Source organism: Onychomys torridus, chromosome 9 (genome assembly GCF_903995425.1).
Source record: "Onychomys torridus chromosome 9, mOncTor1.1, whole genome shotgun sequence".
NCBI classification, from domain to species: domain Eukaryota; kingdom Metazoa; phylum Chordata; class Mammalia; order Rodentia; family Cricetidae; genus Onychomys; species Onychomys torridus.
In genome coordinates, this window is record NC_050451.1 from 39,337,526 (window position 1) to 39,352,640 (window position 15,115).

General features: G+C 36.2%; 1 protein-coding gene across 1 annotated transcript in view; it reads right to left on the reverse strand.

The window, feature by feature from the left end:
• Exoc5 (exocyst complex component 5) overlaps positions 1–15,115 on the reverse strand; it is a 54,488-nt gene that overhangs the window by 14,873 nt on the left and 24,500 nt on the right. Inside the window, exons 6-12 of the mRNA XM_036199448.1 lie at positions 11,146–11,174; positions 9,763–9,872; positions 9,078–9,122; positions 8,835–8,975; positions 8,050–8,132; positions 6,972–7,181; positions 5,150–5,297 (exon numbers count right to left, since the gene is read on the reverse strand). Of these exons, the coding sequence (XP_036055341.1) occupies positions 5,150–5,297; positions 6,972–7,181; positions 8,050–8,132; positions 8,835–8,975; positions 9,078–9,122; positions 9,763–9,872; positions 11,146–11,174 (766 nt within the window). The remainder of the gene's footprint in view (positions 1–5,149; positions 5,298–6,971; positions 7,182–8,049; positions 8,133–8,834; positions 8,976–9,077; positions 9,123–9,762; positions 9,873–11,145; positions 11,175–15,115) is intronic.

The following is a 15,115-nucleotide window of genomic DNA, read 5'->3' on the forward strand; positions in this document are numbered from 1 at the left end:
AGGCAGTTAAAAACAAACAAAAAAAGTTTTGTTTCTGTGTTGTTGTTTTTTAATTTAATTTAATCTGTGTGATACAGTCTCCGTGGCCAAGGCTGGCTTCAGTCAAACTCATCATGCAGCCAACGAGAACCCTGATCTCCTACCTCTACTTCCCAAGTACTAGGATCTAATAATACTTAAACTTAGTATGTCACTTTAATAAACTAGTATACATATCTTGTTGGAGAAATGGTTCAGCACTTAAGAATGTGGGCTGCTTTTCCAGAGGACTCAAGTTCAATTCATAGCCCCCAGACAGCAGCTTACAACTGTCTATAACTCTAGTTCCAGAGGATCTGACATCCTCACATAGATATACATGAAGGCAAACACCAATCAATGCTCATACAATAAAAATAAATACATGGGAAAAAAAAACTTTCCTCAAGTTAAAAGATAGTATTCATGAAAAACCTACAGTCACCATCACACTTAGTGGTCAAAGACTAAATGCTGTACTCCAATTGCCAGGTGTAGTAACAAGTGTTTGTTCTCTGCACTATTTCCATTCTACACTGTACTACAAGTCTAGCCAGAGCAACAAGGCACAAGAACAACAACAACAAAAGGCATCTACATGGAACGGATCAGTAAAGCTTTCTTAATGGTAAAATAACATAACAGTCTATGTAGAAGGTCTAACAAATTATACAAAAAAAGATTACAGAATAGTAAACTTAACATGTAAAGACCCAACTACACACGTCTACATACCAGGTTAAACTTGAAATTAAATAAATTTAAAAATTACATTTAATTTTTTGTTTTTTTTTTTGAGACAAGGTTTCACTTTGTAGTCCAAGGTAGCCTATAACTAACAATGTAGCCTGATTGGCCTTGAAGTCACAGAATCCTTCAGCCTCAGTCTCCCTTGTGCTGGATTATAGGCCTGCCAAATTGAAAATGCTTTTTATATTATAGTAATAAAAATATATCAATTCTTCCCAAATAGAATCAAAGATTCACTGTCATTCCAATCAAAACCAGACTTTTCCATGATAGAAACTAATAAGCTATTAGACATATATGAAATACAAAATGGTCTATATGGAAATGTCAAAGGACATACTCCCTGACTCAAGGCCTCCTGTGTTACTACAGTTAAAACAGCATGATATTGGCATGAAAAATATATGGTACAGAACAGAGATTAAAACAAACCATAAATAAGCAGTTAAATGATTTTAACCAAAGTAGAAAGTAATTTTTTCGGGAAAGAAGTCTTCAATAAATGTTGGCAAAAATAAATGGAAACCTAATTGTAAAAAATATAAACTTCAATCCATACATGATTATATGAGATTCCTAAATTAATTCAGAGCTGACTATAGGCTTGATAAGCAAAACTGCAGATTATAAAAATACTAGAAAATCTAAAAGGTAATTCCTGTAACTCTTAGTTCAACAAAGATGTACCTGCAACACAAAAAAGTACCATCCACAACAGATGTGTTAAAATGCATTTTATCTAAATTAAGAACTTCTATACTTTGAAATATTAAACTGTAAAATCATATATCTGATTAACAAACTATAGCCAGATTACAGAACTTAAGTGTTCAAAAGATAACCTGACATTAAAAATGCACTAAAGATATGAATAAAACACTTCATTAAAGAGGATGTCCAGGTGACAAACACATGAAAAGATGCCCAGTGTAAAGCTGATGCCGGGCAGTGGTGCACGCCTTTAATCCCAGCTCTCGGGAGGCAGAGCCAGTCAGGTCTCTGTGAGTTTGAGGCTAGCCTAGCCTGGGCTACAGAGTGAGATGCAGGACAGGCACCAAAACTACACAGAGAAACCCTGTCACAAAAAAAAAAAAAAAAAAAAAAAAGACAGAAAAAAAAGCCTAAGCTAGCACTGCACACTCTACTAGTCTAGTCGTTTTTAAGAAGAAATAGCCGATGACCACATCATTGCCAAGTATTTTTGAGATTAATTCATGCTGATTGCTGTAATTCTAGCTGATTTGTTTAAATTGGTATAGTTTTCTAGTGTGTGAACAATGCTATTAGTTCTCTCTTTTTCTTGTGTTTATTTCTAGTTTTTTTTTTTTTGTCAAAGTAAAGAATGCTGTAATTAGATTAACACATACAAATAAGAATTTTTAAAAACTTGACAAATTATTCTTCCAAGTAACTGCTGCAATTCCCCCAACCCTCGGCATTACTGAGGATTGAACCTAGAGTCTCACATGCTAGACTCTAAAACTGAGTTACAGTCCCAGTCCTCACTGTAACAATTTTCAAAGTCATTGGTAGTATATGAAAGGGTCTTTTACCTCACTCTGTGACCGACACATGACAACATCATAGTTCTTAATTTATGCCACCTTAATAAAAATTAAATGGCATTATTCCTATTTTATTTTCCTATTAATATATAATTTATACTTTGTTATATATGTATATTCTTTGAATATCCCTACCAATTTGCATATTAATTTATTGACATTCAAAATGCATAGATGATATATATGCATATAAGTAAAATACTAAGTTTCCCTCAGTTCTTAATTCCAGTATTTAAGAGCTATGGTTCTTCACTATAAAAGTGTAAGAATCATCTCAATGGGTCTTTATGATGATTAAATGAATTAAGATATAACACCTGAAGTGTTTAGATTAGTGACTAAAACATGTTATAGAATACAGTACCAGGCAAAGTATCAGTACAACTGCCCCAAGCCAGTGTCTATGGATGGAGCCTCTGGACTAGCCTCAGTGCTAAGCAGAAATGTGTAACGAGACAGACTTGTGCTAAGGCCACACCACTATCAGCTGCAGCTTGGGCCTTGAGTAAACCTCTAGGACAATCCCAGGTCCTCCAGCCACAAGTCTCAGGCACAGGCCAGCTTAGGATAAGTCATGGCAACCAAGGGATCGTTTTTACCATGCCACTCAAGACCTGAACAACACAATGTGTAAGACTTCATCTGCTAAAGGAAGGCAGGAAACTAAGCACACAGTTTTCCTCAGAACTGAATGCCAGGCCTTCCATGGTAAAAGTTAACACAAGATAGAACACAAGAGCCCCTCTCTTGAGCCTTGCCCACAGGTAGAACCTTTAAACCTGCCCTAGTACTAGGTGGAAACTACAGTCTGAGTGGGCCAGCCACAGCACCTCCAGACCTGTAGAGGTCTCAGGCCACAAACAGGCCATCGTTCTGGGCAGACCACAACAGTGTGGGCATTTGTCCTATCTCTGTGCTGCACTCTTTCTGATGGACTATGCTCTGGGTAAGACCAATTATTACGGTATCAGTGACAGCAAAGACAGAGTAACTTCATTTGGAAAAAGAAGACAGATGGATGGAAATCATTTCTCCGGAGGTATTAACCAGACTTCCCATAGCAAGGATGTGGAGTGCTGGGCAAGAACCCTGAAGTGCTGAACACAGGTCAACAACTGTAGAAAAAGCTTTTGGGCCTACCCTGGTTCTCAGAAGAAAGATTATCTACCTTTCTACAGAACTCCTAATGTCTATGTCTTTTCTGCTATCAAGTCAATGTCAGCTTTATAGGATGACTGTGGATTTGTGACAGACTCAGGCTGAAGACACTCTCTAGTGTTGAAATAATGACAGCAAGAAAACCACAGAGTTGGCAAAAACCTAGATTTAGGGTGCCATCTAGTGCTAAAACAAGAACAGTGACCAAAGTTTTGGTGAAAATAATAAACAGATTATTGTGGAACAATGAGTATAAAACAAAACAAGGGCAGGTTACTATGATGGTAATAAACATCTAAACATCCACTATGCAGACACTGCTGCAGGCCAACAAGCACCCAGAGGTTTCAGGGTCCCAACAATGAACAAAATAAGGCACCAGAACCACGCAAAGTGTGTGACCTCTCAAGACAAAAAACTCAAAGTAAATGTTTTTAAAGAAATTCTAGGAACCTCAAGAAAATATATGCAAATAATTCTGCAATTTGCCAAAGAAAATTGAAATAATTTATAAAGCCAAAACATCCTGGAGCTAAAAGCATGGTAGGTAGAATGAAAAATGTAACAGAAGCATCAATAGCAGAAATAAGAAGAATCAGCTATCTCCCAAACCAGACTATTTTAAGTATACATATAAGGAAAAGGAAAAAGGAGCAGGAATATCTAAAGATTGTAGGAACTACAGGAAAGCATTAAAGGAGAAAATTTTGGGGCTACTAGGATTCAAGAAGGACAGGAAAGCAAGAATGGGGAGTTTATACTTCAAGATCCATTATAACCAAGTCAAAGGTTAAAGATAAGATTCTGAAAGAAACAAGAAAAAAAGGGAACAAACAGCATGTACACCTGTCCTTAGAGTTGAAATTTGGCTTTTTTGTTGCCTTCCAGTAGTATATATGTAAGTCTGGTTTTGTTTTGTTTTGTTTTTTTAAATTCCACTCAGTCACTCATCACTCGACTGGAGAATTGCAGAACTTTAACATCAGAAGAGACTGAGATGAGATATTCACATATTGAAGAAGGAAGAAAGAAAATAAACAAAGCAAAACAAAAACCTAAAAACAAAAGCCTGCCAACAGGAATATTACACCCAGCAAAGCTAACCAACAGGAATACTATATCCAACAAAACTAGTCTGGAGACATGATAAGAGGTAAGAGACATTTCTAAACAAACACTAAGAATATTTACCACTACCAAATACTGCCTGATCTCACCCATAGGCCAAAATCAAACAAGGGGATTTCATAGACATTAAGAGTTGACTATGGTCACTAGCACCTACGGCGAGACTGGAAAGGGGCACGGAGTGATGAGAGAAGGCTGGTCAGTAGGGAAGAGAGATAATTGACAACAGATTAACAATGTACTCCATATTTTTAAATACTAGACTAGATTTTGAATGCCTTTCCACAAAGAAATGATGAATATTTGAGGATACACATGCTCATCCTGATTTGAATATTACTTAATGTATACTTTTATCAAAACTTCACATAGTACCTACAAGTACATGCAATTTGTATAAACTGTCAATTAAAAATTAATATTAAAAAATTAATTGGTCCTAATGAGGAAGTACATTTATATCTTTCTATAAATGAGGCAAAACTTGAAATACACAACTACAGCTTAAAAAATCAATTTATTATTCTTACCCTATGACATCTTTCAAAGGCTTGTTTGGTTTCTTGTAAAAGATTAACTACCACTTCTTGAGATAGGAAAGTTTCCCCATGCGTATCAATACTTGGCCCCAGTGGTAAGTTGGTACGTTGTCTAATCCTTTCTTTCAAATCTTGAATACTAGTACATCATAAAGACAAATGAAAAAAGAATTTTACTATATTTAGGTTTTAACCGCAAATACTCTCAACTTTAATGCATATCAGCAAAAAAGAAAAAACAAAACCCCAAATAAGCCAATAAACAAGAGATTGAAATGCTAATTACAAAAACTTGTTTTTAATCACTTTCATCAAAAAAGGATAACTTTGGAGTGTATGTGCACAAATGTGTCTGGGTGCATGCACCTGTTTGCTCACAAAGAAGCCAGATGAAGATGGCAGAAGTGCAACCTTGATCATTGTTCACCTTAATCCCTTAAGAAGGGGTCTCTTGTTGCATCTGGAGCTGGGCTAACAATCAGTAAACCCTAAGGATCCTCCTGCCTGCTTGCTCCACTCAGTGCTGACAATACAGCTGTGTATATGGCTACATCTGGCTTTTTATATAGGTGCTAAGGATTTGAACTCATGTCATTATGACTGAATAGCAAATACTCTGACTCACTGAGCCATGTCTCCAGTCTCTAAAGTTATGCTCTTTAAAGACATTTTGCAGCTTTGGAATTTCAACTCAAGAAGCTATTCTAAATAACAAATAACTAAAAAGTAGTCTTGCACACAAAGAAAACTTAAGAATTTTAGTGCTTCTTTTTAAAACACAACCATTTAAATACATGGCTCATGTCTTCACTATATTGAACTAGATCTATTAAGTACACTGAGCTTTTCTTAGTGACTAAGGATCACCTAGAGCATTTATTATGTTGACATCTCTAGTTTGCTACTAGAACATATAGCTTAGGCTACTATGAACTCATTTTTTGAAGTCTTATGATTACTCTTTAGATTTTTATTTTTTGAAATATAAAGATTTTGATTTAGCATGAAAACATCTCAAGACCTTTTCTTTTTAAAATTTATTAGGTATGTGTGTATGCATTTGTACAGGTGCACACAGGTCAGAAGGCAGTTTCCAGGAGCCAGTTTTCCTACCGTGGATTCTGAGGATGGAACTTGCCCCAGAAGCACTTTTACCAGCTGAGCCATGTTGCCAGGCCAAGATTTTCACTCCCTTACTAAAGCCATTCAGATACTATCTTTATTTATTATTAAACCTCCAATCATAACAAGAGCAGCCTTGGGTGTCCAAGTCTGCAAGATGCCAAATAGAGGTTAGACCTCCTTGCAGTATCTGCTAGGTCCCATCTGGGATGGTCTGAGCAACTAAATGTCATCAACTTTACAGCAAATTCTTCTCTTCCCATATGCAAATCATCTCAGACTTTAAACAAATCTAATAGTTTTATGTACAAATGATCAAAAAAGTTCATCAATTCAAGGCTGCCTGAAATGTAAAATATTTGCTCTGTTCTTTACAGCTTCAATAGTGAATGATATGATTCATAGTTAATAACCAGAATAATTAACTCTGGAAAGAAAGCTACAAAATTCGTTATATTACTAGTATTATCTTTATATTATTTTGATTGAGAAGTATTTGATTTACATTTCAATCATGTTAGTTTAGGTCATTTCAGTGTGTCATTCGAGAGCAGGATTAGGTCAATAGCACATACAGTATGAAGAGCTGTTCACAGAAAATCTTAATGACAGTTAATATTTACTAACTTAGCCTAAACTTAATGTTCTTAATGTTGTTAATGTTAGCTATATTTAATTTTTAGAAACCTACCCTCCTGTGCCAATGGATCTCTTTTGGTGGTTTTTTGAATCATAATAGCGCTGGAGGATCATAGCACTTCTGCTTTTCAGATATCCAATCTCTACTTCAATATAGTTTTCCAAGTAGGAAATGAAAATGGACTTGATAAGCTTAGACAAGAAAGTCTGTTTATCAGTACCTAAGTTAAACTCCATCAATTTGCTGGAAAGATTGGTGGTTCTTTGCATGCAAAAGAGAGAAAAAGATTAATATATATTTTAGATACAGCAGCAACATTAAAGATCCTATAAATTCATAATGGGACTTTAATGATTTATATCAAACAATCATTTCTTAAGTGTTGGGAGACTACTTAGGATATAGAGAGCAACTTATAAAGTTATATATGGAACAGTATAAAATATTACAAACAATATTATAATTTTGAAAATTGACATAAAGTGGTAGAGATAACCTAGAAAAAAGGTTGTGAAGCAATAACTAACATAGAAATAGTAAAAATGGAGAGCAGCCTGAGGTATGTTCTAAAGCTTTCCCACCATAAGGGACCCAGATGATTCTGAGAGTTTTACTGTCTGTTCACCAACTCTGCCTCTGTCCATGGGGACTGACCTCTAAGTTCTTATTTCACACTGTTGAAGAGTGTTGCTGCCATTATTAGGATGAATTTTCTCCCAAAACAAAAGGACTTCAGATAACTGTAACTGCACTGATTCTTAAGAACAACAAAACACAGAAACTGGCTCACAATTAACAAATAAAATTCTTAAGTCAGTTAAAACAAGGTCTTTTGCTAGTATAGTAAGAATTCTGCTCTTGTGTAACTCCAGTCTATACAGGCAAGAATTTAATGCAAAACAGGACATTGCTATCTGATAAAGAACCTGAATATATCCCATTTTCTATTAAAGAGAGAGAGAATATGAAATGTATTGTTTTTGTCTCGTAAGTGACAGCAGACCTCAGCAAGGCATGGCCACACATGCCATGAAAGCTAGCATTCACAAGGAGAGGCAGCTAGACCTTGGTGAACTTGAGGTCAGCCTGGTCTTCACAGTGAGTTGAGGCTAGCCCTGTCTCCACATACCTGGTATACAGATCATAGAGACTTTTGAGATACTGCTCAGCATCCGATTTCCTACATTCTTCTAACTGATCTTTCACAAAACTCTAAAAATTAAAGTAACATTCTGTTAAGGAAAAATTAAATTGTATAACTTCTCAAGATCATTATGTTAAATAAATAAGCAAAACATAAAAACATAAATACCACATTCTTTCTTGTCTTTGAAATCTAGATTTACAATTCTACAAGTATGTCGAGGTAAACCAGAAGGGGCTAGAGGGTAGGAAGAGGTCTTAAGGAAGCAGGAGGTGATAAGAGGGTGAGAGCAGAAGGGGACTTCCTCGAGGAAACAAAGGGACTTCCTGGAGGAGGAGGGGACAGGGCAGGAAAGCAGCAAAGAACAAAGAAGAACATGCAAAGTTACTATAATGACACCCATTTCTCGAAACGATAACCAAAAAATTAAATAAATAAATAATTTGAAAAAATCTTTCAAAGGTCCTGAGTTCAATTCCCAGCACCCACATCAGGTGGCTCATAACCACCAATAACTCCAGCTCTAAGGGGAATCTAACACCTCTAGCTTCTGTGGGTACCTGCACTCATATGCATGAATACACACACACACACACACACACACACACACACACACACATGTGCATGCACACGCACATACACTCACACATTCACACGTGCACACATAATTAAAATTAATAAAAATAAATTTAAAAAATCTTGTAGAAAAAAAAAACAACCAATAACACATTGCTCTAAGAACTATTTAATTCATTACTGTTTGAAGTTACCTGTAGTTTGATTTCAAACACATTCTGAATAAGTTTAGCCAGTACAGCTTCTGGATTACTAAAGATATCTCCAACTTGCTTGTTCACTCGCTGACAGAGTATTGCTGCATCTTCAAATATATCATTTCTCAAGTAAGCACCCTAAATGCCAGAGGTATTTTATATTGTTAATATATTACTTATAAATGGCTTCAAAATACAAATTAGTATAAAATAAAATTCAAAAGTATACTGTAAAGTTACCTCCTGGCACTGCTTTATATAAACATCAATACAATGGGAATAACCCTATAAAGAAGAAACAATGTTATTGTCTGGTTCTAATTATAGTAACAATCTCAACAAAAGTATTACATGTAATAAAACTATATCTTGAATCCCAGTGAATGATCAACAGTCATCAGACTTAAATAAAATTAGAGGTATCAAACCATCCAGTAACTTAACATGGCTATCTTATCCTATCTTTTTTGATTAAATTAATAGGATTTTTCAAATGAGGTTTTTCTCTCCAGCTCAGGTTCCAGGAAGATAGCTCCATAATCCACACATTCGTCTTCAGCACCTGAGATCTCTCAGGTCCCTATTTCTAGCTACAGTGAATCTACTTTTCGGTTCATATCTTCCACCAGATATTTACATTCAGGTTTTCCTACTTTTTACTTATTTACAAATATTTTTGATTGAAAATAATGTACTATAAGCAAGAAGGCTGATGACATGATTTTCTTTCTCTAACTATATAAATTGCTTGTTACAGCATTAATATTACCAGAAAAATCACTGAATATTAAGTAACAATTAACAAAAATAAATCCAAATTATTTTGTCATATAGTTATACAACAGTTAGGGGAAATCAAGAGAAATAAAATGTAAAATTTTCAGAAACTTGAAGACCGATCCTGAGTTAAAATCTTACCATTTACCTTAAAATGAAGTAAAACTGCTGCTACTTCCCTCATCCTGGAGATCTCCCCTCTTCTTTGGGCACTAGTAAACTCCTGAATCAGTTGGCATTCTAAATCATGGTATTTACCTGAAAACAGGAAATCATCCAACTGTATACAACTTACATACAGCCATCTCAATCTACAAATATTGCAAAATTTATAGTGGCTATGGGTCTGTCTTCTTGGGAGAATTACAAAAACATGAGATTACAAACAGTGACACTAACTAGCTCACACAATATACTGACATACACAAACCTGTATTTCAAGACACAAAAACTTACACACTGGTAAAAGAGTTGAGCTCTTCAGAGTAAAACAGCCATTTATAATTATTACTTAAACCAAAAGATGACTATATATTTAAGTGAAAGAAAAAGGAGGGGAAAAAGAAAGAACGAAAGCCCTTCAGATGTCAACTTTGATGGCAAAATATAGAAAATATCCTTAATCTTTAATCTAAAGCTAGGAAGTATGAGAACTAGAATGCCTTTACCAATGCTGATACTTCTACTGAGAATAAGTTGATTAAATATCAAATTTTATCCTAAGATAGTATGTGGTCCTTGATGTAATACCATATTCTCAAGGCTATTACTTACTTAATTACTACTAGGACCTTAGACTAGTTTATAGTGGTCAAAAATATTCCTAGGGAATCCAAATATCTATACATGTCCTTATTCTAAGACTTGGAAAAACAGGCTTTCTGAGAAATAGCTTACCAAACGGTGAACATAGGTAAAGCCTGCTAAAAAATACAAGGATTTTTTTTTCCTCCAGAAGCATGGGTATGGCTTAAAAGACAACCCAAAGACTGGCATAAGCAAGGTGTGGTGGTTCACACCTTTATTCCCACCAGCACTCAGGAGGCAGAAGCAGACATATAGATCTCTGTGAGTTCAAGGCCAACCTGTTCTATATAGTGAATTCCAGGATAGCCAGTGAGACCTTATCTCAAGAAAACAAAATAAAACACCCCCCAAAAAACAAACTATAATCATCTAAGGAACCAAACAGCTAAATAGGAATTGAAGTGCTCATGTCTTCCCAATACAATAGAAAAACCCCTATTCAGAGATATGTAAATGAACACAATTTCTAAACATACATAGTTAAGCTAAATATAGAAACTCTAAAGCTACATGCTCCCAATTATTTTAAAATATAGAAAGATACATCAAAGTACACACAGGTACTACTAGAATATCCCAGAAATATTTTGAGGAAAGAGGCCTCAAACTCTACAATGGGATAGATCAATGGTATCATTCCCACTTTCTCACCTGTTGCTATATTTTTTTAATGAGATTTTTTTTTCCCTTTTAAAGACATGCTAAATACATAGATTGCACTTACTTGCAATTTTGGATTTTACTTCTGAAAACCTGAAGAACAGAAAGTCAATGGTGAGGTTCACTAGTCATGACAAATCTGACATACTATAAGACAACACGAAGTGGGAGAGTGGGTACAGTAATGATGGGGACCCTCTACATTATCTAACTTTCTTAAATATAAAACTACAATAAAAGTAAAATGTCACTATAAAAAAGAAATAAAACTGTGGAAGAGAATACTGAAAGAAAACATGCCAGGCAACAAAAATAAACGTAGGCAATTCAGATGAGATTGCTATTTCTCATTTAGGAAATGTACGTGGACTCATCGATTCCTTTGTTAAAGGAAAAGTTCCACCTGAGGCACTAACAACCCTACCAATCTCAAAGTTAGGTTACTGTCCTTACTTGTTCAGTTGGCCACTGTGAAGAAGAACCACAATGTAAAGCTTTACTTTTTAAAAAATGATCACATATGATGATACAAAAACCACAAATGAATTATTCTAAAACAAGGAAAATGAAAGAGACCATAAAAGAATTTAAAGATGTATAGGGGTGGTTGTCTGTTCTTTATCCCTGCACCACCCCTAGTAGGCAGCAAGTAACTGCTAAGTACCTGCTGCTCCCCCCTCCTCACCGCCCTATGGCCAACGGCAGGGGGTGGGGTGGGAGGGTGGGGAGTGGGAACCACTTAAGACCTGGAATGCATAAGTGCTCACTCTCTTGGCTACCTTGTGGTCTTGGATGCTGGATGCTGGTACTATGGACCAAGGCAGAGTTCTCCAGAGAGTTGCGTTGGACCATGTCCCACCCCTCCTGGATTCTGTGACCTTATACATATTGTGAGTTAACTCAAAATAAATCCCTTTTGACTATCAGACAGACTCCGTGGAATTGCCACTTTATCTGGTGCCCAGTGTGGGGCACAAACCCATGACCCTGGATTAAGAGTCTCATGGTCTACCGAAAATTCAATTCAAACAGGAGAAACCCGTTAATGAAGAGAAATAAAGGCTCAACCACCGATGTGACATCTCTACAAGTTGTAAGAAAAATTTAACAAACAAGATTTGGGGCAGGGTTCTGTTTTCTGTAGATATACTCTACAGGGTAATATCTCACTGCCCAACATCAATATCTCCTTAACTCGAGGATAGTTTGTGGTCCCGATTCAATATAAATCAAGCTGACTTTGGAGTTGGAATTTGGCTCCCTCCTTCTCTAAACCCAAGCATATTACTAAAAGAAAAACTAGGAGAATCTGTCTCATATCAGAAGAGCCAACTGGTGTGAAACAGAAGAAAACCAATAATTTAGGGACCATTGTTATTTAGACTCCATTTCTTTCTAGGCTTTCCTTGCCTTTGAAAAATCCCTTCTCTATCCAATATAAATCCAAAATTTTCCATCTTGATATTGAAAATGTTCAAGTTTTTCCACAGTAAAAAAAATAAGTCTTTTCTAATAGCAATTTCTGAAGTCTCCAGAAGAAAGATGGGGCCCCACAACAACAACTCTACCCAGTCTAGAATGATGCCATAGTATCCATGAACAAAATACTCAGTGATCAACCTTGGACTGAAAACTCTCCAAATTAGTTCCATGATAAGAAGGTCCATGATATCACACTTTTAGCCAGAATCTCAGACAACCTTACCCATTACTCTGAGACTGGCTGCAGAATCTACAGTTAGTCCAACTGAGACCTGACTATCTGAGCTTTCTTCCAGGACCCCACAGAGATACCATTGCCAAAACAGCAGGAAGCAATTCTAAGAAAATGATGATCCTTTTCCCAAAAGTTTCATGTTTCTCTGGGTTATGGATAATGGTTATAGGGCTAGGGGTGGAAGAAAATATTGGACTCAGTATTCTCCTTAGGAAAAGAAAAAAGGGAATGGATAGGTATAGGATATTAAGGTATTGTATATACTAGTAAACTAATTTAGCAAAATATCAGCCTTAGATAAATTGCACTCTTATGGATACTTGTATATTGATACAAATGTAAGCTATTTTTATATTCCTATTTAAGATGATTTGTATTCTGATACAAATACAGAACTATATTTGTTGTAACATACATATATTTCTACTCATATCTGAAGTGTTTATATATTGATACAAATGTAAAATTATTTCATACTGTATGTATGTTCTACCTTTGTTTAGGATATTTACATATTGATGCATATTTAGAATTACTGTCATATTGCATACATTCTTACCTCTGCTTAAGCTGTTTTGTGTGTTGTCATAATTTTGAGGTGACTGTCTTTTTATTATACATTTGCTTACAGACTGTCTACCTTGTTCACAGAAAGCCGTAGCCCTTAGGTTATTTAGGTAGAAAAGACAGATTTATAGTCACCTATGCTTGTCATCTCTACAGTTATGTTAGTTAGGTTATCCAGATTTATAGATATATAGGTCAGATGGACAGGTAATCTTTAAACACTTTAATAGACCTAGAGAATATGGCACTTAAATAACTTAGAATTCTATTGACATGAGATATGATTGCTCCTGGCAGCACTGATTTGATCCTGAGAGAATGTTGGGCTTCTAAGACATTTCCGTTTGGAGGTTTGTCTTCTTTTTGGCACAAAATGGCCTACTGGGCAAAGAACTGCCCTTACCTCGACTGCTGACAGTACAAATGCTGTCCTTTCTGAATGAGCGAGACACAAGGAAAAGTGACTACTGAACGCTACCAAGACAGGGTAAGATGGTCTTTCAAAAATCCTGCTTCTGAAAATTGTCTGTCAGATATTCTAGACCTGTAGCCAATTTGAATGCACCAACAATGCTAAGAAACTTTAGGTGACTCTCCAGACTGCCAGCTGTCTCTGTCTACTCTCACAAGACTCCCAAAAGGTACTTGCATCCATCTCCCAGTTTCTCAGATATTATTATATTTCTTCTCAGGTCTCTGATGGAATTGAAGACTAATAGTTACAGTTACAATCTTCTTGTATCTTAGCTAGAACATATTAAATACTAGATTCAGGTTCTTCAGAACAGGACACCGTTTGGAATGATCTCTGTAACGTGCCATCTACCCATGCTCCAGACTTCTCTGGATGTTAGTATGTGTCTCTTCTTTGATGCTGCTCTTGTTGGTTGTAGATCCATTTGTCTATGTCAATACGCGTTATTTCTCCTTGATAATCATTCCTATTGTATATAGTTTTGTGTTAGGTTAGAACTTTCTTCCTTAGACAAAAGGGGGAGAGGAAAGGGTGGCTGTCTATGCTTTACCCCTGAAGCACTACCCTGAGTAAGGAGCAGGTAACTGCTAGGTACCTTCTCCCCCACCCCCCTTAAGACCTGGAATGTGTAAGTACTCACTCAATTGGCTACCTTGTGGTCTTGGATGCTGGTACTGCGGATCAAGGCAGAGTTCTCTAGAGAACTGTGTTGGACAGTGCCCCACCCATCCTGGATCCTGTGACCAACTCCCTTATACATATTGTGAGTTAGCTCAGAATAAATCACTTTTGACTATCAGAGAGACTCCATGAAATTGCCACTTTAGAGATGAGTCTAGGAGAATAACCATCAATTTTTACAAAATGAAAACCATAAAATACTGTTGTGGGATGTTCTGTATGCTAAGTATATTGCTCTGATTGCTTAATAAACAGAACACTGATTGACTAGTAGTCAGGCAGGAAGTATAGGTGGGACAAGGAGAGAGGAGAATTCTGGGAAGTGGAAAGCTGAGTCAGAGAGACACTGCCAGCCACCGCCATGAGCAGATGTTAAGATACCGGTAAACCACGAGCCATGTGGCAACTTATAGATTAATAGAAATGGGTTGACTTAAGTTATAAGAACAGTTAGCAAGAAGCCTGCCATGGCCATACAGTTTATAAGTAATATAAGTCTCTGTGTTTACTTGGTTGGGTTTGAGCAGCTGTGGGACTGGCAGGTGAGAGATTTGTCCTGACCATGGGCCAGGCAGGACCAGGAAAACTCATACA